General features: G+C 42.1%; 1 protein-coding gene across 3 annotated transcripts; it reads right to left on the bottom strand.

Moving 5' to 3' along the window:
• Positions 1,697-9,874, bottom strand: LOC110436972 (pumilio homolog 5-like). Of its 3 annotated transcripts, none has more exons than XM_021464855.1 (10): positions 8,005-9,160; positions 6,720-7,335; positions 4,820-6,225; positions 4,572-4,713; positions 4,330-4,437; positions 3,141-3,353; positions 2,953-3,063; positions 2,640-2,834; positions 2,196-2,367; positions 1,697-2,091 (listed from the first exon to the last, which is right to left on the bottom strand). In XM_021464855.1, exons 1-10 carry the CDS (start codon positions 8,151-8,153, stop codon positions 2,069-2,071), a joined length of 3,135 nt encoding a protein of 1,044 aa, XP_021320530.1. In that variant the 5' UTR covers positions 8,154-9,160; the 3' UTR covers positions 1,697-2,068. The 3 variants fall into 3 exon arrangements, with proteins under 3 accessions (XP_021320530.1, XP_021320532.1, XP_021320531.1); XM_021464857.1 differs by lacking the exon at positions 8,005-9,160 and adding an exon at positions 9,492-9,874 and having other exon boundaries at positions 1,736-2,091; XM_021464856.1 differs by lacking the exon at positions 8,005-9,160 and adding an exon at positions 9,194-9,366 and having other exon boundaries at positions 1,736-2,091.

Raw genomic sequence — 25,187 nt, 5'->3', positions numbered from 1 at the left:
TAGTTAGATAAGTAACTATTGATTGCGTTAGCTAGGCCCAGCTAATAGCTAATCATTAATGTGTTAGCTAAGAAAATAATTGTTAGTTGGAAGATAGGGCCTTGTTTAGTTCCCCAAAAATTTTGTAAAATTTTTCAGATTCCCCATCACATCAAATCTTTAAACATATGCATGGAGTATTAAATATAGATGAAAATAAAAACTAATTGCACAGTTTGGTCGGAATTGACGAGACGAATCTTTTGAGTCTAGTTAGTCCATAATTGGACAATATTTGTCAAATACAAACGAAAGTGCTACTATTTCTATTTTGTAAAATTTTTGGAAGTAAACAAGGCCTAGGCAACACATTAATTAATCGTTATTAATTGTGTTTGCTGGGAAAACCAGCTAATAGCTAATTGTTAGTTGGATGGTAGATATCACATTAGCTAATCGTTATTAATTGTGTTAGCCCGAAAAAATCATCTAAGGGCACTCCCAATATAGAAACCATCATGATTTCTATAGATATTAATTATAGTGCCACCTAAACATTTTGCTGATGTGCAAGGTAGTTATTGAAGAGAGAGAGCAAAAATCATAGAAAATGGGTCTAAGTTAGAAACTATGTATACACGAAATCCAAGACATGAATTGATATGATTGGCTGAGAATGGAGAGACAATGAATGTGATTGGATAAAAAAAATATTCTATAAAAACTATCCATTGGAACTATAATTCCTATATATAGTGTCTATAAAAATTAATAGATATAGAAATTACATGTAGTTTTTTTAGCATTGAGAGTGCCCTAATAGTTAATCTTTAGTTGGATGGAACTTAACAGATTAGCTAATTGTTAGTTGGGTGATGGGTAACACATTAGCTAGTTTATTAACTGAGATAGCTAATCTTTAGTAACTACTCCTAAGTCTGTCTCCGTTAGAGTTTCATATGTACTCCCTCCATATATATAAAACAAGTCGTTTTGGACAAGTTTTGGGTCAAACATTGTGTATATAAATCATGAATAACTTTTTAGTTGTCGAGTTTGAAAATATAAAAACTATACGAATAGATTTGTCTTGAAAAATACTTTTATAAAAATATATCTATACCACTTTTTGATAAATATTTTTTATAAAAAATAAGAAGTCAAAGTTAGACTTTGGAGATCGTGTCATTGTCAAAAACGACTTGTTTTATGGGTATGGAGAGAGTATTTAATGTTGTGACACTTAGCGAATCTATGAAGAGAGAAATAGAGAGAGTTCATAGAGTTTTAATGTTTTATCGAGATAAAATCATAATTACCAACACAAAATCTGATATGATAATCATAATCTTGATAATAACACTATACACTCACCGCTAAGACTAGCCTTAGCTACGTGGGATCCACACTGTCCGTAAGTTTTCCACGACAAACCTTAGTTAAAGGGGGTTCCACATGGTCCGTTATATTTTCAAATAGTATTTATTTCTTCTGTTGAACCCGTGGACCTACATGAATTTGAAAGAAAATACCTTTTTTTTATAGAAAATAGACAGTTAAATCCCAGCCGACATTTAAAAACAAAAATAGCGCAGCTCATCTCCATGCCTAACCAGTGTAAAGGTGCACAGCCTTTCTTTTTTCACCAAATCACAACAAAAGATTGACAGCAGCTGATCTCCATCGCCATGTAGGAACCGCAGGTTGAACTGAAAGGTAATCAGGACAAGCATGAACATTGCATTTATCCCACAACTGCGATGCAAGAAAGCAAATACATTACCAGGCACAGTTAATATGTATCGCATACAAACCATAACGCTAAACTCCTTTTGCACACAGCTAACAACCACTATTATTCTGTAAATAGGCACACCCTAACATAGATACACTGATGCACACCACTACGCTTCTGTTCTAGAACCTCAAGACTATCCTGAAGAGTCACACCTATACAATCTTCGACGACAGTTTTGTTAGTCTGTTTAGAAGCACCAGAGTTGGACTTGATCTGTTTTTGCTTTCTTCACTGATGGACTGAGCAAAAGAACAAGACACCCCTGGCCTATGAAGAATTAGGCGGTTCCTTTCAAGAATCCGACTCGGCAGTTCCTGAAAGGGTGACAAAATTGAAGACATTGGTCATGAACTCATGATGCTGTGGCCAACAGTCACTGCGAAACTTGGTGTAAGTGCTAGTGGACGATGAAACTTACCATCACCACAGAGCTGCTCAACTCGGCTTACAATGTGCTTGCCGTATGTGTACTTCCTCAATGCTTGCATATGACCCTTTACACGGCTGAGCAGGAGTTCCCGCTGATTCTCATTGCATGTTTCAAGTATCTTCTGAACCACATAATTAGCATACTGGTCCTTCATCATTGCCTAATTGAATATAAAAGGTGGTTAGCAAATATAAGCTAACATCAAGGCAGAAGGAAATAAGGTTACAGAAGAGACTCCTTTGGTGATCCATGAGATTCACAGCTCCCAGAAGCTGGAATGACTGAAAGACACCCATAGAATCGTCTGATTGACTATGTACCGAACTGAGATCAGCTCCCTGTGTCTTAGCCTTACTTTCAGCCCGTTTGGCAGAGGTAGGGACTAAGGGAGGGATAATGGAGGAAACACTTAAACTACACTATCAAACATACCAGCAAATTGTCATTGCCCTCTGTCTGCTCCACAATCTGCCTGATCAGAAGATCCCGCTCCGCAATATCACCATGTTGAAAACACCTCTCTATCACATTTGATGCAAATTTATTTTGGCTCATGGTAACAACCTGCCCAGCCAATTTAGTAATAATTTGGCTCCTCTCATGAGCTTTTCCTCTTTCTAGAACATGCTGCAAAAGAAATAGAGAACAGTAAGCTGCCAAGGGAGGCATACATACAAACATTGGAAGGGTCGTGGGAGAAATGGTGTTGAAGGATCCACTATATCAACTTACAAAGTAATTTTACCTGTGTAACATAGTTGCCATACTGATCTTGCGCAAGGATGCACGCCGACTGCAATATTTCATCTATTATGCACTGCCCTTGTGAGTTACCACCGCAATGCTCCAAAACTCTCTGCCCATAATGATAATCATTGAAGAATGCACCAGAATCCATCACAAAATTCTAATAGATTATTACTGTAAATTCACCTGAATTACACGGCAACCATATGGGTGCATTGAAAGGCTAGCAACTTGTCCCTGAAAAGCAGATACTACAAAACCAATATGTTCTGTGGGGACACACTCAATGCACTTCTGTATAACATGATTTCCATTTTGATCACGGACACATCGCATAACATGTCCATCAAGCTCATGAACTAGATCTATTTTCTGGTCAAGTTCCATAACTTCAAGAGCCTACATGTTTCGAGAGAGAAGTTAGTGGAAGCAATAATCAATAATGATAGATGTAGTCGCTCACAATAATGATATCAAGAATCACATGAGAAACTAAGTTGCTTGCACTGCATCACCACACAGTACCATTAGCCCATTAGCATATTAACAGCGAATTTCTATGTACATAAAAGAGCCCCCCCCCCCCCCCCCCCCCCAAGATACCCCTCTAACAATGGCGTGCAGTGAATGATGGATATTGTGATAGAACCCTGCTGCTCTTTTGCAATAATAGATGGGAAGAAAAGAAGAGTTTATGTATAAAGACAGACTAGCAACAAAAAACACTGATCAGTAGAACATAAACTAAAAAGGCATCCCACAGATACTTGTGAAAAAATATTAAACACAAGTTTCAAATGCTCACTCTAGTATTGCGGGTATGCTCATATAAACCTTAATTGAAGTTTTCATATGAACCACTAACACTGCACATGCATTCAAGATCAGAAGGACATCTCACAATGGCACTCATTTTACAAAGACTGTAGCCAGGCAGCTTTCAAAGTAGTTGGGAGACTTACAAGCATCACATGTTGATGAAAAACAAAATGCTATGTACAAACAGAATTGAGAAATAGAAAGGCTTGTATAACATATTCTATATTTCCATAATTGTTACAAGAGATGTGCCTGTTACATTAAAAAAACAAAAGGTGTGCCTGGGTCCTTAAACTTACCTTGGATTCTCAACTAGGTTCATAAACTCTCAAAGTGAGATTCTAGGTCAATCAAAAGTGCTTCACTCTAGGTCCAAATAGGGACCTGGTTTATCACTTGGAGTGAAAAACTTAAAATGTTCAAAGGAACTAGAGCCTCACTTCGAGAGTTTGTGGACTTAGGTGAGAATCCTGGAAAGTTTAAGAACCTAGGTGCGGTTTGGTCTCATTACAAATTAGTCACATCTAAATTATATTAAGCAAAGATTAAAGAGTACCTTCTGAATTACACGGCAGCCATACATCTGAAGACTCAAAGGCAAAACATGACCAACAAGTTTGGTGGCAAGATCCCTCCTTTGCTCACGAGTTCCATGTTCAAAAAACTGCAGTGATTGCAAACTTATGTTTACTGGTTACAAGTTACAATGCATGACAGTGTGAGATGAAATGACTAGACACGGCACACAACATACAAACAATACTATGGGCCACGAGATTCACCCTTGCAACAGCATACCTTTTGGATCACGTAATTCCCGAAAACGTCAGTCATTAATGATGAAGCATGAGGAAGAACCTCCGCAAACACAGCTGCCTTCTCTTCGGCAGTGCAGTTTTCCAACTTCTGCTGGATGAATCGGCTACCATGTTGGTCAGCACTGAGATCAAGAATAGATCCAAAATTAGCATACAAACCTTTGTTTCTTAGAATGGATGTTAAGACAGGATATGGACTGAACCAACAATCAACACCAGAGAACTAACCTGTATTCAACTATACGACCTGTGATGTCAGATAGCTCAACCCTGCGTGCTCTGTTGGACTTTAACTCTTCTAAGAAAGAGCAGGTCTTTGATTCATCAAACTTCTGTCTTTCTCGCTGCCCTTGAATCCCAGGACTATCAGTGATATTTCTTGAGGGGGACTGAAATCCAACAGAGTCATTTCTCCTACCAGGAGGCAATACTCCAGGCAACGTTTGTCCCTGAAACACTGGACTTGTAGGATAAGTCATCGGCACTCCAACGTAGGATGATATGCCTTGATAATTTGGAACAGTCCCTCTTCTGGGTGTAGTAGAATTAGGAAAGCCAGTTCTTGGAAGTGGAAGCCTCTGATCAGATGGATATGCTGCTTGCGGTATCATCTTTTGTGGATCAAAGCTTTCAGCTGGATTCCCAACAACAGTAAATCTTGGACCCATTGTATTGTATTGATTTCCACTAGTATACTGAAATAAAGAGGGATGCTGAAAGAAATGAATGAAGTTTGGATCAGGAATGGACGACTGCATACCAGCCCCAAGTTGTCCGTATACTTTATATGACTGCATAAAATCTGTTCCCCCTGTAAGATTCCCTGCTGGAGGAAATCCAGATGGCCTGCCACTAAAGCTTGGAGTCATAGGACTGTCAAGAGGTGTACCAAGAGGACCTTGGGGAGCATAGCCAGCCATAAAAGGTGGCAAAATGGAACCACTTACAGCGTACCCACCAGTTCCAATTGAGGTTGGAAAAGCATTAGCAGGGTGCAAATTCTGATAATAAGGGTTTCCAAAAGAATTTGGTGTATAGAAAGGTGTTGTCATACTAGGCTGCGGTAAAAATTGGTGCAAGTCACCAGCAGGTAACTTGAGCTGAGCATGAGACAAGTTATCAACAAAAGGTATATGGGGAAGATGGGGTCCTTGAGTAGTCATTTGAATAGGATCACCTTGGGCTTGGAGAAAGGAGCCATACTGCTGCAAGACATTGTCCTGCCACCTCTGCTTCACAGGTGAGGATGTATGGCCATCCAAACTTAACTTCAAATTCTTCATACTGGAGTCCACATTATCAAGTTCAGTAACAGCTGCACCACTGCCAAGCACAACATTTCCATGTTTGGTGTCTACAGCCGCCTTTTCTTGCTGAGAAGTTTGCATACCAGTTTTGCTACCAGAATATGATGAACTGGGAAGGGGCGGCGATGAAAGGTCACTGCTAACATTACTTTTCAGTGGGTTTTTTGATTTCCAAGAGTTCAGGTCCGATTGCTTGACAGCATCAACTGACAAACTCCTTGACAAATTTATGTCAGAATATACAGGCATAGAATCACCAGTGTTGCTATTTGAAGGATTAGAAGATGAACTATCAGGCAAAGAAGCAGCATTCTGTTGAAAGCTCTCCTAAGGAAATATTAAACAGATGATGAGACCATTTGTGACAGTCAAGAGAAAACCAAAGCATCAATTCAAACTTCATTTGTAAGTGCAAAAGGGAAAACAGTGGAGTGGAGTAAGGGAAAACCAAAGCATCAATTCAAACTATAATGTTTATTTCTACTTTTGGATACAACAAATTCGGTGGCCTCATAATAATGTAATCATTGCACAAGTATGTTGAAAAGTCCATATCTTATTTCAGGTTCAAGCAAGTAAAACGCCATAGCATCCCTGCTCATTCATGTGCCCCTAAAGCAAACTATAAGGTGTCAACATACCAACTAACTACTAGCATGTTTCAGAACCACAATTTCTGAATTTTCTCTGGCACATATAACTACAGATTGAATTCATGCAGAAGCCCAAAGCAAAAAAAAAAAAATGGTACATATAACTATGAAGGTAGGATGCAACAGCTATGACAAAAAAGGAGTAATTAATCCATGTCGAGCACTCACCAGACTAAAATCCTGGCTCTGAAAGTTGGATGCACTGGAGATAATCTGGGCATCCTCCACTGAACTTGAATCCAATCTTGGAGATTTATCATCCTCCGGTTCTTCTTTGTGAGTTGACAGTGTAGATCGAGGAACATATATCGAGCCTTTGCTGCTGTTATCTTGGGAGACTACCCTCCACTCTTTAGCCTTGCCAACACGGTTCATTAATCGGCGGCTCTCTCTTGAAATAAGTGGCGGAGGGAGCCTTGGATTCAGATTCACCTTGGAGCCATAATACTCAAAATATGCTGGATCAGCACGTAGTTGCTCCTCAGACTTCGAACTGTCAGTTATGTTATCCAAGGTTGCCAAACTAGCTTCAAAGCTCCCACTCTGCTGGCCAATGAGATGGCCAAGAGCAGCAAGAGATCCTTCCATGCTAGGTGGTGCGCTTCCACTGCGATTTGGAACAGATTTGCTCCAGCCCCCATAAACCCCAGTGCCGTTATCCACAAATCCTAAATCTTCCCCTGAAAGGCCACCCACTGAAGAGTCAAATGCACCAAATCCCTTACTCCAGTCCCTAGCCCCTGTCCCACCAATTAATCGGACAGCACTCTCAGTAGCCATTAAACTGCAGAGAAAAAAAATTGGTTTGTAAGTGCTCATCAATTGATAGGATATATAAGAATTCTTGTTACTTCCTCAACTAGAATATTGAGCCTAAATGTTTGCCAATATAACTAGTAACAAGAATCGGTGTAAAACAAATGCATTCGAGATTTCATGCCTAGCAGTCCATGTATTCGATAAAGAGGCAAGCTAGCAGAAAAATATACAAGGGTAACTAAATATGCTGCTTTGGCCAGATAATACCATATATGCAGAACTCTGATAAAATTCCACGATCTAATGGGGTAAAAAATAAAATTCCAATGCGAGATCAAATGATTTAGCCATTGGACTAATTCCCCAAGAGAAAGGACACTTTTTTTTTCACAAACTCAGAATGCAGTCCAAAAGCAGATGAAAATCGGAAGAGTAGCTAAATTCAGGAACAAGCACAAACCCAATCGACAGCTAGAGCTCATTCCTGCGATTCTACCAATGGGAATCCTTAGAATCACAACAACGCATGCATCCCTCTCGCACAACAGCTACTTGCCAACACTCAAGTAGTCAAGCTCCAACCACAGCCTGAAATTCTCCCCCAAAAATCAAGCGAACACAAGCACGCCAGACATCACACCTCTACACCAGTCAACAGGGGGGATAACGAAAAAAGGAGAGGGAAAGATGCAACCTTGCTGCCTCCAAGTCAGTCGGCTGGCCAGAAACCCTAGGCAACAAATCACCAGCGCCACCACCTGTAGTCATCCTCCCAAAGCTCTCCCAACAAAAGGCATGCCCCGTTTCTCCAGGGGCACCAACCACCTTGGCCTTATCCACCATCTCTCTGCCCGGAGCTTTCCTTTGCTCCGCCACCGCTGCTTTACCCTTTTCCTTTTTTCTACTTGGTGGAGACGACGATAGATCAGGGGGGAACCGGTCGGTCGCTTATAAAAGCCTCAAAATGCCTGTGCAGGCATGAGGCTGGATATGCCCGCAGCAACGTGTTATGGATGTGAGGCAGGGATGTGATGGACAGGATCATAAAGCGTCATTTGCGTATACGGAGATTGGGGATGCGTTTTAACCTTTCCTTTGAAAAATAAAGAGAGTTTGGGTGTTTTTTTAAGGAAGGAATGGACCTTCTAGATGGCAAATGTCTTGCTAAAGGTAAACATAATCAATAATAAGTATGATAACAGGAGGTGAAAAGAATTTATGCCATTTTTGCCCTTTCATCTAGACATGTTTGTTTAGTACAGTGGATAGTATTGTTTGTAATGAGGCAAAATGAATGCTCTTCATAATAATGAGAAATTGGTTAGTTACTGGTCATCAATTGACTATATGCTAGTAAATGTGAAGCACCCTCTATTGCTTTCTCAGCTGATTATTGCAGCCTAAATTTTTTTAGTGCAGCAAGTCACAATAAGTTTGTCAAGCAAATGCATTATAGATTCACTCCAAACACAAACAGTTCATATATATATCAGATAAAGGGATAAGCACACAGAAAAAGAAACATACACAAATGGTAATGCTACTTGGGCCTCGTAAGCAAATACCATAGTAGCCAAACTTTAATGGCTCAGGGCCTCAGAACAAATGAATGACAGAAAAATAACAGTAGAATCTGAATTGGTGTATGTACATGACAAATGGACAAATTGCCAGAGTGAGCCAGCCATTTGGCATAGCATCTAGTGCCCCAACTGCCCCAAACGACAAGACCTTTGGGGTGTAATCATGCAGATATCCATCGAATTGAACACCAACCTCGTACCCTGCCTACCTCAGCAATCCGACACCTCCCATTCCCCTCCACGCAATCTAGTGGAGAGGAAAAACAATTTTTTTTCATACGAGTTGACACACGAGCTAACCTGGACTGGTTCCCCAAGCGCAAAACCAGATGAAACACGACCAAATTCAGGAAGCCCAGAAACATTCCTACGATTCCAACAAAGGAAGCCCTTCACCCCCAACCCAGAATCACAACTACGCACGCATTCCCCTCTAGCAAAGCCAAAGGCGACTTGCCACCACTCGAGCAGCCAAAAAAAAAAATATTTCCCCCAGGAAAATAAACCAGCAGACGCTAGCTCGCTAGCAGCCCGCCACGACACAGGTCAACAGAGGAGGTGACGGAACAGGGAGGAGAAGAGATGGGAAAGGCGCGACCTTGCGGCCTCCGAGCCGGCCGGCCGGCAGCCCGAAACCCTAGGCGGCCGAGCAAGTCCACCAGCAGTCCTCCTCCTCCTCCGCCCGGAGCTCGGCCCTCGACAAGCCTCCTTCTTTCTCCAGCGCCGGAGCCTCAAACCGCGTCGGCCTTATCCACGCCTTCGGAAAACACTTCTTCGCTCGGGAAGCTTTTCCTTCACTTCCTCCTCTCTCTCCTCTACCTCTCCCCCCGCGCACGCTTTTCCCTTTTTCTTTTGCCGACTCGGTGGAGAAGACGATGGACGACGGGGCTGTTGAATGGGGTGCGTGCGGCCGTACCGATCGGGGGTGGCTTCTAAAACCCTCGACCGCGCCTGCTGGGCTGTGTGAGACCGCCGCGGCGTGCTTTGGGGTTCGTGTCGGGTGGCGATGTGCGACGGGGATGGAGGCGGGCGGAGTCACGAGGCGGCGTCGGTCTGCCTTCTGCGTGCGGGGACCTAGGACGGCAGGGATTCTGCACCATTTTCGCTACGCGTACACCGGAGATTGTTGACGCGCTTGGCAAAGAGCCAAAGAGGTGCGGCAAAGAGCAGTTTCTATCATCTAAATTAAAATTACCGCTAAACAAATTACTGAGATGGTAGTACATTTAATAGAGAGAGATTACAAATCGTACAAACGGTTTCTCCCCCATGACTCGATGTCATCACAAGATAAAATGTGAAGAAGCCAATGAAACAACGTTGGGATTAGGACGACTCTATTGGTTTCTATCTCTTTCCTTCCACATCCTATGCATCGCCACCGCCTCATGCATCTCCTCCGTGTGCTTAGCTCCTACACACGCTCTTCCACCACGTGCTTCGTTCCCGCATGGCTCTCCGCCTACATTGGACCTCGCCACGACAAAGCCTCTCGTGCCATTGTCTCACGTGGCCGCCGTCGCAGGAGCTCGCACATGCCGACCGGGAAGGGAATGGCCTGGATTGTAGCCGCTAGAGCTCGCTACGGAGACTTGCTCGCCGGTGCATTGCTGCCCCGCACGCCCACCATGGAGCCTCACCCACGTGTCACCACGCGACCTCCCGCGCGCCACTGCTTCGCTCTGGTTCCCTCTGTTCGCACAGGTTCACGCGTAGGTCGGCAGGCTATGCCTAGCATCCTGGTAGCCGGGGAAGAGGAAGATGGAGGTAGTCCATTCGGCGCTGCTTCTGGTCATGAGGCCGCGACAACCTTGGAGGTCGTTGCTCCAGCGGGGCACCGAGTAGGCCTCTAGCGAGGTAGAGGAAGGGCTAGAGAGGTTTTAGACGCGCAACCACAATGGCCTTAAAGACGAAGAAGGCGCGGCCGTACTGAGGCCAAAAACAGGGGTGGTGCTGAAGGCACGGGTTGTGCATAGATGACCCAAAGACCAGAGGGAGAGGAATACGGGGAATGATTGGTTAACTTTTTATGTGGACACCCAAAGAAAACTTGCACTGCGCATGATAGTTCTTTAGTACAATATCATATTCTATAGAAACTCCTATAGTTTTTCGTATTGGTACTGTCCTAAAAATGAGATGGTGAATGTCATGCTAAACACATATTTGTTTACGACATTAGGAGGTGAAAATTGTTATTTTCGTTCTTTCATCTATATGTATATATGTATATTGTACATGTTTGTTTGTGTTATGGGTAGCGTTTATTTACAAAATGCTCATACGTTGAAGTCGTTGTTTGTCAAAGGCAATTAGGCTAGTCTCAATGTTAAGTTTCACCTCACAGTTTTCAACACGTGAAACTTAGATATGAAACAGGGCTCTCTTTCAATGCCAAGTTTCATTGCACGATTTCCTAGCTTATTTACCTATTCATGGATCGCACCCATCCCTATCTTCCTCTCTTCCCCGCATCGTCCTCTTCCCCACTTGGACGTCGAGCATGGAGCCATGGAGGTCAAGCAAGGCGTCCGGCGCCTGGCCCGCTTGCCCCCACGCAGCAGAGCTCCTCCATGGCGTGGCACAATGGAGCTCCATCCCGTGCCCGCCTTTCCCTCATCCTACGGCGGCTCCTTCACAGCAGAGCGGCCCGCGCGGTGGAGTGGAGGCGCTCGTCCGCGTAGTGGAGGCACTCGCCCGTGGTGGAGTGGCCTCGCCCGTGGCGGAGGCACTCGCCCGAGCCCGCCTTCCCCTTCCGATGAAACGCGAAGCCTTCTTAGTGGGAGTTTCGTTCCCGTTTCATGTTGTGGGAAACGTCGCTGAACTTGTGTCGTGGGGATAAAACGAATTTTTTCTCTCTCCTCTTCGTTTCATGTAAAAGTGCAAATCTGCTGATGTGGCACCCTAATAAATGTGCATGACACATCCCATGAAACTCCATTGAGACCGGCCTTATTGTTATTATAATATGAGCATAATTTCATATATATTCTAAAGGTGATTGGATTATTTCAGCCATCTTGAATGAGAGTCTCACTCACATTTAGTATTAGTAGGTTGCACTTGCACATATGTAAAGCAACTTCAGTGACATGGGATTTTTAAAGGAAAGTGAGACGAAAGTTCCGATTAATGAAATTCATTTGACGTTGCTTCCAAAACTTATTATTGGCATATCTAAATGCAATTAGAGCCTATTAATGCAAAAAAAAGAAACTATCCATGTAGAAAAGGTTGCAACCATTAATCAAATTATATTAGCTATTGTGACACTTGGAAAACAACAAAGTAAAATACTGAGTTGTCCATTTTGGAATAGCCTCGTGAACTAAATGTAACTAGTTGATTAAGCTCTTTTTTTTTGGTAGTCTCTAGTCTGCATATGCTGAATCTTCGACTTAGCTCGGGTTTTCATAACTTTTTACTAACCATTCTATCGTTGAAAGGTGACATGGCTATTGTAGCTAAGCGCTAGTCAATCAGTCAACCGAGTGAGTATGGTAGAGACATTCATGTACTCCCTCTGTCCCTTTTTAATTGTCGTCGTTGATGTGTGTGCCACAAGTTTGACTCGATTTGTAGAAATACGTGCAATTTGTATCTCCAAATAAATTTGTTAAAAAACTAGATTCAAAGATCTTTCTAATGATACTAATTATGTATTATAAATATTAATATTTTTTAATATATACTTACCGACAGTTGTTTTTCGGAAGCGCAAGCGATAATTAAAAAAGGACGGAGAGAGTAGATATTTATAGATACTCGCCTCAGACTCACCAATCAGTCAACCGATACATGTTTATTGTGATTTCATCGATCTTAATTTCTACACTTGAGTGCGCGTGAAGACTAGAGAGTGTGTATACAAGCACATTTTATGACTGTGACATCGATGATTGTTGTTTTTTTAAAGTGAACATCTTATTTGGATTATTGGCTGGCTGGATACATTAGACAAGCAACACATCTTTCCTTGAGACGGATAAGGGTATCAAGGCATCTGTCTTTTCCTTTTTTTCTCTGCTCCCTCTAGAAGCACTTAACATTGTTCCGATGGTATGTCCTCAGTCCTTCATCAGAGAAGAAAAAAACGATGAATATGATATTGTCATCATTACGATCTGAAGGATCAGTCCATGCTGGTTTTTTCTTGGTAATAATGCTGAACATGTACTGTAAGTTGGTATTCTCGTGGTGCACCTGTGTGCCTCCTTGTAGCAAATGTTACTATTTATTTAAGTATTTCTTGACTTGTTCCAGTACTTTTGCGGTACTGTCTGCTGCTAGACGCTAGGATATGGTCTTGGAGGAAACGTCAAGGGAACGCACTCGCCGTTGCACAGAAAAAGGCTCGGAAGTTGGACCCACGCGGCTCGATCTCATCATCGAGCGGCAGTCCTCAAGTCAATACGCAGAAAGGCAGGGAGGACTGAAATTTACATATTATTTTCTGTAAAATTTATAGCAAAAATTTTATATTAAAATATGTAATATTATATATTTACTGTATAGATGTGCTTATGTGGAGTTAAACAAAATTGATTTTTTTTTCATTTTATTATTTCTCTATGCTTTACTATTATTTTCCAAAGATTCAGGTAAAATAAATAAAAAAGAAAAAAACAAAACCGCTGTAGAAAAATCATGGTTATTGTAGCAAAACCACCATATAAACCGTTTGAGAGGGTTATTTGAACAATTTTAGAAAGTTCAGAGGATACAACATCTGATTTCAAAGTTGAGAAATTTAAGTAGCCCACCCCATAAGTAGGAGAGAGAGAGGGGGGGGGGGGGGGGGGGGGGGGGGTTGAAGTAAACTTTTTGCAATGCATCCGTTAGACTATTGGATTGCAAGGATATTATTATGTGAAGCGAAGACATGTTGAAAAGTTCGCTTAGGTCAGTGTCAATGTATAGTTTCATGACACCCTATTTAATGTGCATGACACTCTCATGAAACATGCATTGAGACTGGCCTTAGGACACTCACAATGCAAGACTCTATCACAGAGTCCAAAACAATTAATTACATATTATTTATGGTATTTTGATGATGTGACATCATATTTATTGAAGAAAGAGGTAGAAAAAATAAGACTCATCAAGTCTTATTTAGACTCTAAGTCCACATTGTTCGAGGTAATAAATAACTTTAGACTCTATGATAGAGTCTACATTGTGAGTGCCCTTAACAAATTGTTCCCGCCCATGAGCAACTGTGACACATTTCTCAATTTCCCAAATCCATGAGGAATGCTTCCTGTTAAAAATGCTTATATGTAAGGCCGACAGAATTTTAGGTGAGTTATGTTGCCCATGTTCGGTGGTGGAATCTTTCCGGCGAGATTTCGAGGATAAATGTAGAATGGACGGTTTGGTTAGAGAGAAGTCCTACATTGTGAGGAATTTGACCTCACCTGCCAGAGAGTTACTATAAAGGTCTAGAACTCTTAATTAGGTTGGAGCAATTTGTAAGATCTGGAATACCCCCTTGCAACAATAAGTTGCTTCTTAGGTTAAGGACTTCAAGTTTGTGGTGATGGTCGAGAGGTAGTATGGCGGTGTATGACGACTGTAAACTTTTAGTTTGGATGCTCAGTTAGCTGAGGACCAGTTAGCTTAGGATATCATGCATTGAACACAAACGAGTAGAGTCAGCTCACAGAGTACGGTTGCCCAATCAAGATAAAAAAGGCCGCATTTCAATGAAAATTTCCTTTGCAAAGTTCACAATAAGTTCACTTCTGTAAGAAATATTGTTTCCAACAAGTAGTCATGTGCCATAATCAGTACTTATCAGGCAGCTAGACCGGAGGCATAGGTTCTAATTAGCTGAATATTTTTAATCATCGTCACGATGATATTTGGTACGGTCTCATGTTTGTTTGAAGAAGAAACTCCGAACAAATGCTGTCCTGTTATTGTGTGTGCTTGAACGTCTAAGGTCGTTATTATCAAGTAAAATTATCTATGAGCCTGTTCGCTTAGTTGAAAAACTATGACTGAAAATACTATTTACTGATTTATTATGAGGGAAAAACATACTAATTTAGTAGATTCAACAGATAACAAGCTATATGTTCAGTGTCATCCTAGTTCACTAATTTTAGTCGTTTAGTGTATGAAAACACGAACTTCTATTATCTGCACTAGCACATGCCTCTTTCAAAACTACTCACGCTCGCTCAGCCCTGGAGCCCCACCCCCTTCCAAAGTATGTACATACTCCATCCGTTCTAAAATAGAGTGTATTGTAATTTCTAAAATTTATATTAAAATATAATGTATTTATAATAACTATATTTTGATTTAGCAATGTTTGTTAAAAAAATAAGCTACGATTTAAGGAGAAACTCTATAACTGGAATAATCTAGAGATACATGTGTCATTTAGTGTTCCATTAAGTTGTCTTAACATTAATAAAACACACTGTATTATAGGCCAGAGGGAGTAATTCAAATTGAAATTAAAATGTCACTAGTCGATTCGAGTAGCAGACGTGAACAATCACGAAAGAAATAGCTTCTCTTGTTAAACCATGCACAAGTCAAATTTCGGTCCCAATCCGCACTTACTAATTAAAACTGTCGACCCTTTCAAATTTTGGTGTATCCACATAGTTAGGCCAGGTCAACGCTTTCGGTGTACTCCCTGCGTCCTAAAATAAGTATCGTTTGTGCTTCCCGAGAAATAAGTTAAACTAAATATATAATAAAAAATATTAATATTTATAGTACATGTATTATTGGAAAGAACTTTAAGTCTAGGTTTTTAATAAACTTATTTAGAGATATAAATATTGCACGTATTTTCTACAAATCGAGTTAAACTTGTGGTACGAAAATCTAAAACGACATTTTTTTTTGGGACAGAGGGAGTAAGCATTAAAAAAAAGCCACTTATTGTACTGTTATTATTTTTACAGACAGACTCCTTATAAAATTGATGAAACTTCTGTCTATTGTGCTAGACAGTAGCGACGTAAGTTACTATGTTGGCTAGCAAACTAACTCTTAATATATCAATCCCTGAGCGCAGCTTTCCGGAACTTTTCTCATTTGCCAAGAATAAGAAAATTTCAGTGGCAATGGCCCGGGCCACAAGACCTCTTTCACTTGCCCCTCTCTGAGGAAGCTTATGCTCAGTTCATCCATCTGCAATATGGATCTAGAAAGCTACTCTTGTGTCCTCTGTAATGGACAGGTGGAGGAAACAATAGAGCACTTGTTCTTAGATTGCCCTTTTGCTTTTGCTGCTTGGCAATCCATCAATCTAACTGTTAACTCTGGGATTCAGCCTCTCCAAAATATAGAACTTCTGAAAGCTCAGATCAATCAAAACTTCTTTATGGAAATCATCATTCTCTTCAGTTGGGCAATTTGGATGAGCAGGAACAATTGTATCTTCAAGGGAGTCCCGCCATCAATTCAAGGATGCAAAAGAATCTTCAAGTCTGAGTTCCTTTGGCTGTTACGCAGAGCAAAGAAGAAATACTTCCCTAAAATTCAAGAATGGATAGACAACTTTGTGTAATTTAGAGGCCTTTAGTCTGGCCACTGCTTTTCTTTTCCTTTCCTTTTTTAGTTCCTTAACTCCCCCTCTTGCTTTTAGTTTTTAGCTTTTAGCTTTTCTTTTGGACTATCTTTTTTTGTATCGGCTCCTGGTTTTTTATTTAAGCTGCTGTCGGGGGCTTCTTGCCCCCCCCCCCCCCCCCAGATTATTAAAAAAAAAGCAGTAAACAAAGCACACATGTTTAGGATTAGGAGGTTAGGTAATCGATGGTTCTCCTCACAAAAAAAAAGGCGGGGGAGTCAATTGACTCAATGTTTCTTATGTGTATTGGGGTTGTCAAGTGCCGATCATTTGCGGGGGCGAGAACACAGAGAATGGCGACACCAGCAGCAAGTGCCGGCGAGGTTTCTCTCACAATACCTGCTGCGGCTGCGGATGCAGCAGCAGGGGTGAAGCTGCAGCGGAGGGAGCGGACGCTGAACCGCTTCGTGCGAGCTGTTGCCTTCTGGGAGTGGGCGGGAAACGCTTTCGGCGCGCTGGCCTTCCTGTGGGCGACCGGCGTCTTGCTTGGCGGCTTCTGCTCCAATCTGAAACCAATGGATTTCTGGTTCGCCATGGTGATCATCTTCATAGAAGCCTTCAGGTAGGTGTCTGTGTTTCTGTTCTGAGATTCATCAGATTCATTCTCTATTTGCCGCCCGTTTACTTTGCAGGCCTATCTAGATTAGGTTTCACTTAAGGCCTTGTTTAGTTCGCAAAAATTTTCAAAATTTCCCGTCACATCGAATCTTTAGTCGTATGCACGGAGCATTAAATATAGACAAAAATAAAAACTAACTACACAGTTTACCTGTAATTTATGAGATAAATCTTTTAAGCCTAGTTACTCCGTGATTAGACAATGTTTGTCAAATAAAAACGAAATGCTACAATAGCCAAAAACAAAAAATTTTGTGAACTAAACAAGGCCTTAGTTTTGTTATTATTGCCGTCATCGTTTTGGCCCTTCGGCACAACACTCTCAGCCAATAGGTTCAAATCACATAGTCTCATCCTTAAGGCCGTGTTTGGTTCGGCTCTCCGTTGCTTTGGCTCCTAAGATTTGTCTCCTTAAATTATAGATAAACTGTGCAATATTTAATGTTCCATGTTTATGCTGTAAGATTCGATGTGACGAAAAACTTTGAATTTTTTTTGGATTTTGAAGAACTAAAGAAGGTGTGTATCCAGCCAGCTAGAATCCGTCCGTGGGACGCTACCGTGAGGAGTTATTGACGTGGTAAGGCTAGACACAACAAAGAAGAGGGTACAGTCTTCGAAAGAAAACAACGTGTTGCGTTGGCGGTTAGTGCACCCATTCCTTAGCTAATACTAACTCCGATCACGCTCGTTCAATGATAAGATTTAGTTAAACCACAAAAATTATAACAATGAACACATTTTAAATTTGTTAGTTTATTAAAACATATATTTTAGTTATGTTGAAAATATATATAAGGTGTTCTCAAAGTTTACAGCCACCAACACCGGTGCTAGGAATACCAGCTTAGATCAAGCAACATTAACGCTACTTCTGTACAAAAGAGGGAACTAGAAGCTACACGCTCATCGAAAGACCATCAAATGAGACTTTTTTGTTGATCGGTTCATTAAGAGAAAAGATAATCAAATGTTACAAAGATGATATATATGACTCGCTAGTAATCATTAGATTAACAATAAGATCCCACAAGTGCAAGCGAACAACAAGAAACACGAGGGGGACCCTCCACCTCAAAACCCTAACCGAATAAGCCTAATATATGAAGACAACACAATGGTAGTCGGTAGTGTAGTGAAGGTGTAGAGGCGACGAACAACCTCGATGGCAAAGCATCCACCAAGGGCGCCAGTACGACCACAGCGGCAAAGCATCTGCTCAAGAAGAGACCATGGTGGCAAAGCATCCGCTAGGTGACGAACAACCTCGACGACAAAGCATCCACCAAGGGCGCTGAAACGACCACAACGGCAAAGCATGTGCTACAGTAGAGACTACAACGGCAAAGCATCCGCCTGAACTGCAGCACAACAGCAAAGCATCTGCCAGAATGACGACCATGAAAGCGGCAAAGCATTTGCTGAGAGGGGAGACTGAAGCGATGATAGCAACAAAGCATCCGCTACATACAAGCAAACGACTACAACAACACCAAACAACTACTAGACAACCAAAGCGAAGAATACCCTAAAGCACATACAGGCACAACACAACAAGGAGCAACTCCAGGCAAGGAAGCCGAAGGAGTGGAAGCACGGCAGCAAGAGCCCCAACGATGCCTTCAAGAAGGGATATGACGTCCGCAGACACCATCATTGTTGAAGAAGCACACGAGGACTTTGATCCGATCCCATGACCATTCCTGGCATGGTGAGCAGAAGCTTCGATGACACCTTCAACAAGGAAAATAGCATGGATAGGCCACCACCACCGGCCCAGAGCAAGCCCGAGCAAGGTGTTAACCCAAGCATGGTTTCTCCACACCATAGGATCAGAGGGGAGGTGAAAAGTCCTAACATGGCTAGAGAGGGGGTTAATAGCCTAATAAAATTTATACAAACTCATTAGAGTAAAAAGTTAGTAAATAACAAAGCGAAGCCTTTTGGTCTAGCTCTAATTGAGAGTTTGCAAGCCACCTATCCCAACAATTCTATCACTAGGTACACAAAAGCTATGTCACTACAAGCTACACTAGTGAACTAATAAGCTACACAAGACAAAGCTAGCAACTAAAGCTAATTACACTACTTTACAAGAATATAAATAGAAATGATGTGATATTTATACCGATGTGTAGGGGATAAACCAATCACCTAGATATGAACCAATCAATCCCTGAGAGAATGCCAATCAATCACAGTTGAGACACACAATTTTTCTCTGAGGTTCACGAGCTTGCCGGCACGCTAGTCCTCATTGTGTCGACTAAAACTTGGTGGTTCGATGGATAAGAGGTGTTGCACGAACCTCGTCGACACTACAAGAACTAACCCATAAGTGAGGTAGCTTAATGACATAAGCAATCTACTAGAGTTGCCTTTGGCGCTCCACTGGAGAAGGCATAAGAACCCCTCACACTATCACTGGAGCCGACCATGAACAATCACCAACACATGCCAGACCTCCACTGCTGCTCCAAAACGTCTAAGTGATGGCAACCACTAAGAGTAACAAGAACTCTATAGCCACAACAATCTTCAAGTGTTACTAAATACAATCACTCAAATAAGTACACTTAGAATCACTCCCAATCTCACAAAGATGGTGAATATATGAAGGCGATGAGTGAGAGGTGTTTCCAGGGCCGTCTTAATAATTTTTAGGGCCTTTGGGCAAACAATATAGTAAGGGCCCAACAATCTAATGTTGTATTATAACAATTGAAGGATATAGCACTATTAATGATAGTTAACTTGTAATATATATTTAGTTCATAAAAGATAACGACAATACATTAAATAAATACCTCAATTAAAACTATAATGCTTTAGTGCTTTTTAACTTGCAACATATATTTAGTTTAGTGCTTTTTAATTAGTTTAGTGCAATATAGCACTGCTTGCGTGTTGCTGCCTGCTGGCCAAATACGATCAGAGACAGAGGGAACTGGGAATGCTGGAACGGCCGCAGCAGGGCACCGTCATGTAAAATTAAAGGGACGACTCATTACCGCAGATTGCATATGTGCCAGATACACATACTATAAAGATGTAGGCTCATGGGCCCCCAGCCGTCGCACTGTCTGCACCCCCTTTAAGATGGGCATGTGTTTGGCTCACAAGGTTGTCAAGTTTATCAAAATACCAAGAGAGTGAGCCTCAAGCCGTCCAAACACTATTTACAAACCTCCCAGAAAAATAAAGTCGTTGGCTCTCTTACAAAACTCGGGTTGACCGGATGCTCCGGTCCGATCGACCGAACGTAGCCTCTAGCGTTTGGTGCTCGGATTCTCATCACGTGTCACTGTGTTTTCAACGTCACGCGTTAGATCTCAACGGTTAATTTCTCACCCAACTCCCTTCAGTAAATAAACGGATGCTAGACCTCAAGGTTTGGTAATTACTCAGAGAGGTTCTAGAACATGATTTCCATGACTAGACGCGTCCGGTGACTGGTGATCGGACTCTGCCCTGTGTTTGGTGCTTCCTCAGCTTGCACGTTGTTCACAGTGGATAATGTTAACAAGTTATAATTAAATAAACATGATAAAGGGTATAAATGAATGAATCTATGTAAGTCTAGGGTTTAAACTAACAAGTTCCATGAGTTTTGGTGAATTATTATTTTCTACAAGATTTATCTAGAAAATAACCAAGGAGGACTTATTCATCAAATAAAATGACTAAATTATTTCATCAAATATATGTGGGATGACTCTAGAAGGATCAAGAAGACACCACACCAATGTGGGCGTGAAAGGCCCAAATGGAGGATCGACCTGCACCCCTCGTGTGCCGCCTGCCACCCTCCAGAGCCCATTCACCTATGGCTTCTGGAAGCTTCCTTTACCACCTCCTAGGATGTATCTCCACCATATCTCAAGGTCAGTTTGATCAAAGGTCAGTATAATCAGACCCCTACCCCCTCCTTGGAAGCAAGTCCCGAAACCCTAACTCATATCTCTCATCCAGGGATCAGGGTACACCAGGAGAATTAGGGCTAGACTTTCCAATGTAGCAGATTAATTCTAGTTAAGGGTTAGGGAGAGTCGAGCTATGCTCAGGTTCTAGAGAAGTCTTTAGAGGTCAAGTATAACTTTGTATCTTATCTTTGTAAGACTTATGCTTTAAATATTATCTTCTCTATTTACTTTTATGCTTTTCATATGTATGCTTAGTATAGTTATCATGCCTTTGCGTGGGATCTCCACTCACATTGGGTGCTCCATACATAATTAGAGTAGTAATCAATAGTATAGATGTGGTGTCTTGCTTATAGGTTACCTAAGATTGCACCCAACCCTATGGATAGTTGTGGTAGCCCTTGGTGGTGACAGCCCTGACAATCGATGTAGTCCACCATGTTTGGGTTGGTGATTGTAGGACCATAGTCAGACCTTATGAAGGGTCGAGATGGCAGACTAGAGGGGGAGTGAATAGTCCTTTCTAAAATTTATTACGCCGGCTAACCGAAAACAAATACGGAATTAAAACTATCGGTCTAACCAAGACTACACCCCTCTATATAAGTTCTCTAGCACCTTGAAAAGATCCTAAACAAGCAAGCAAGGTGCTACCTTAGCAAGAGCTCACCTAACCAATTCTAGGAGCAAGGTCACACAAACCTATGCCATTAGTACTTTGCAAGACCGGGGAGCTCCTACACAACTAGTAAGCAAAAGCACAAAGCTCCTAAGCTCACTAGCAATGCTCAACAACAAGGCAACCAATGCCAAATTAGAGAGCGTAAAATACTTATCTACACAAACTAAGCAATGTGACTAACAAGGTTTCACAAACCAAATTAGTCCGCAAGGGGAACTACTTCTAGCTACACAAGCAAGAAGGTAACTAGCAAGCTACACAAGCTAACTAATTACAAGAGCAACTACACAAGCACAAGTATATGAATGTAAATACAAGCTTGTGTTAGGGACTTGCAAACCAATAGGAAGAACAAAGTTGACACGAAGATTTTCTCCTGAGGTTCACTTGGTTGCCACCAAGCTACGTCCCTGTTGTGTCGACCAACACTTGGTGGTTCAGCGGCTAAGAGGTGTTACACGAACTTCGTCCCCACTAGGACACCGCAAGAACCTACCCACAAGTGAGGTAGCTCAATGACACGCATGATCCAATAGAGTTGCTCTTCGTGATCCCTGCGGGGTGAGCACCGTACCCCTCACAATCTCTTCTCCGGAGCACCGCACAATCTCCTTGCGTGCTTCGACGGAGTCACAAGACACCAAGCCGTCTAGGAGAACCTCCAAGAGTAACAAGCACCACCGGCTTGCAACACAAACACCTAGTGCCACTTGATGCAATCTCTCAATGCAATACACTAGAATCACAAACTCACACAATCGGATGATCACTATCGAGTATATGTGAGTTAGAGGCTTTACTAGCACTCCCCAAGCATGGACACTAAGTTCCAAGGGTGCTCAGCACTTGCTAAGGCCGGCCACTACTTCTATTTATAGCCCCAAGGGCTAAACTAGCTGTTGTCTCTTCACTGGGCAAAAGTCGTGGGCACCGGACTTACTGCAGGGAGCCACCGGATGCAGGAACAGTGCGTCTGGTGCTCCAAAAACAGGCACGTGTCACTAGCCGTTTGAACTCGACCGTTGCTGCCAAACGGCTAACACACACACGCTCCTGGAACAGCAACACCAGACACTCTGCTGCTTCACACCGGACGCGTCCTGTGCGCACCGGACGCATACGCAGAGAGCAACGCAAACTTGCAGCAGCACCGAACTCATAGCGTCCTGTGCACATCGGACTCATCCTGTGCGCACCGGACCCGTACGCAGAGAGCAACGCAAACTTGCAGCAGCACCAGACTCTCAGTGTCCTTTGCACATCAGACTCGTCCTGTGCGCACCGGACTCACAGCGTCCTGTGCGTGCAGTTCAACTTGTTAGGTTGCTAACTTCTAGCTCCGAACTCCGAATTCGATGATCTTGGACATTTTGGAAAGCTTACTTAGAGTTCTATCCAATCTAAATGAATACTCAATCCAAACCAAAATGGATCAAAGCAGTATTTCAATCTAAAAGTCATCCTAATGTCCGGAGAACACCGAAAGGCTTCTCTCTCTTCTCCAAGTTGATCAAAATCAACTCCAACACCTTCTCCTTTGCAAATGTGCCAACACCACCAAGTGTACACCATCATGTGAAAATGTGTTAGTATTTTCACAAACATTTTCCCAAAGGAGTTAGCCTCTCAACTTGCCACACCACTCGATCCTAACACATATGCAAAGTTAGATCGCTCAAGTGGCACTAGATGACCGATATGCAAACAAGTTTGCTCGTCTTGATAGTACGGCCATCTATCCTAAATCCGGTCATAAACTTCTCTACACACCTATGACTGGTGAAATGGAAATGCCCCTAGGTTATACCCTTGCCTTGCGCTTTCAATTTCATCTCCTCCAATGTTGATGCAACACATGCACCAACAAATCACCAAATGATATGATCCACTTCATATCATCACGTGATCGTATTGGTTCATCAATCTTGACCTCACTTGCTCTTCACCGTTGCCTCGGTCCATCAGCGCCAAGTCTTGCTCAAGCTTCACCGTCACATGCGGTCCCTCGCTTCAAAGCCTCTGACTTGTCCTTCACTCTTGCAACCAGTCCATCGAGCCAAGCCTCATCTTGATCTTCTCCACCTTGGTCACATGACTCTATGTCATGTCTCATGTGCAATGAGCTCCTCCATCATCACATCATCACATCATCACATGTGGACTATTCTCTTGTGTATCTCACATAAACACTATTAGTCCACCTAAGTTGTCACTCAATTACCAAAACCAAACAAGGACCTTTCACCTTCCTAGCCCTCTTTTCATCCCTTTCTGTGGCTAGTGTTCTAATGTCCTGAAGTGTTATTATGTGATTGTTATATCTATCTATACTTCAGTTATCATAGAACCAAAGTAATACAGAAGTATATAGAAACCTTGAACTCTCCCATTGTCCTCTTAATCTAGATAAACTACTCTTTTATCATGAAATTCTCCTATGTGTGTGTACTCCCATTTTAGTCTAGTTGGTGTACTAAGCTAGTAGATACATGATGGTGAATTATGTCTCCATTGTTCCCTTGTGGATAAATATGATACTCTAGAATACTCCTGGGTAAAAGCTATAATAGTATCTGTGCACTTGCGGAATTATCTGTGTGCGTTAATAAATACCAACACACATCCATGCCACATCACCTAGACTGGACGCTAAATAGAGTTCACTCGGCGTCGGGTCACCTACTTCCGCTACTCTCAAAAGGTGACTGGACGCGCAGGTCCCTGCGTTCGGTATTGAACCTTGAGTAAGCTCGCTAGTTAGAACTGGCCGGATGCAGCCCCTATGTCTAGTGCTCTTGGCACTAGTGTTCGGTGAGTGCTTCTACTATGACTTTACTAAATCCTGCCTCGCAAACTTGGTAGGAGGGAGAGGGAGTCTCCACTCTTTTCACCACTTCAACCTTTGCTCAAATTTGCTAACCATCGAGTGTATTTCCTTGTGTACATGTGTTAACATATTTTCACAAACATTTTCAAAGGATATTGTAGAACACTAGGTTCTAAATGCATGCACATGAATAGTAACACCTAGTGGCACTTGTTAGACTGCTTAGCCAAAGAATTCTCCTCTTTTATAGTATAGCTATCTTGAAACAATCAAGATGCCCAAGAGGGGGTGAATTGGGCTAATTCTAAAGTTTAATGCGATGATTAAAACCTACGAGCCCATTTCACCCCTCGGTGCCTAAAGCGTGTTTCCTAGTAATTGGGATAAAAGTTTTGCATCCTAGGTTCCAATCCTATACTAGCATGACAATTTTAGGAACGTAAAGATAAGAATTGAAATTCTTGAAAGTAAATTCTCAAAGTAAAGAGGATAGGAACACCATGATATTTTCTTGAGGTATCAAAGAGTCACCACTCTCTACTTGTCCTTGTTAGAGCACCCACATAAGGGTGTAGCTCACTCTTGATCCATGCAAGGATCAAGTGCTCTCTACGGGCTGATTCTTCATCGCTCCGCTGTGGTGAATT

Source organism: Sorghum bicolor, chromosome 7 (assembly GCF_000003195.3).
Source record: "Sorghum bicolor cultivar BTx623 chromosome 7, Sorghum_bicolor_NCBIv3, whole genome shotgun sequence".
Taxonomy (NCBI): domain Eukaryota; kingdom Viridiplantae; phylum Streptophyta; class Magnoliopsida; order Poales; family Poaceae; genus Sorghum; species Sorghum bicolor.
This window is presented reverse-complemented; position numbering and strand designations above follow the sequence as displayed.

What these genes read in the sequence shown, in the direction of transcription:
- LOC110436972 (XM_021464855.1), bottom strand. Translation starts at nt 8,153, where the DNA reads ATGGTGGATAAGGCCAAGGTGGTTGGTGCCCCTGGAGAAACGGGGCAT. An exon ending in GGAATTACGTGATCCAAAAG is followed by an intron (nt 4,438 to 4,571) that starts GTATGCTGTTGC and finishes CAATCACTGCAG; the next exon opens with TTTTTTGAACATGGAACTCG. An exon ending in ATGGTTGCCGTGTAATTCAG is followed by an intron (nt 3,064 to 3,140) that starts GTGAATTTACAG and finishes CATTATGGGCAG; the next exon opens with AGAGTTTTGGAGCATTGCGG.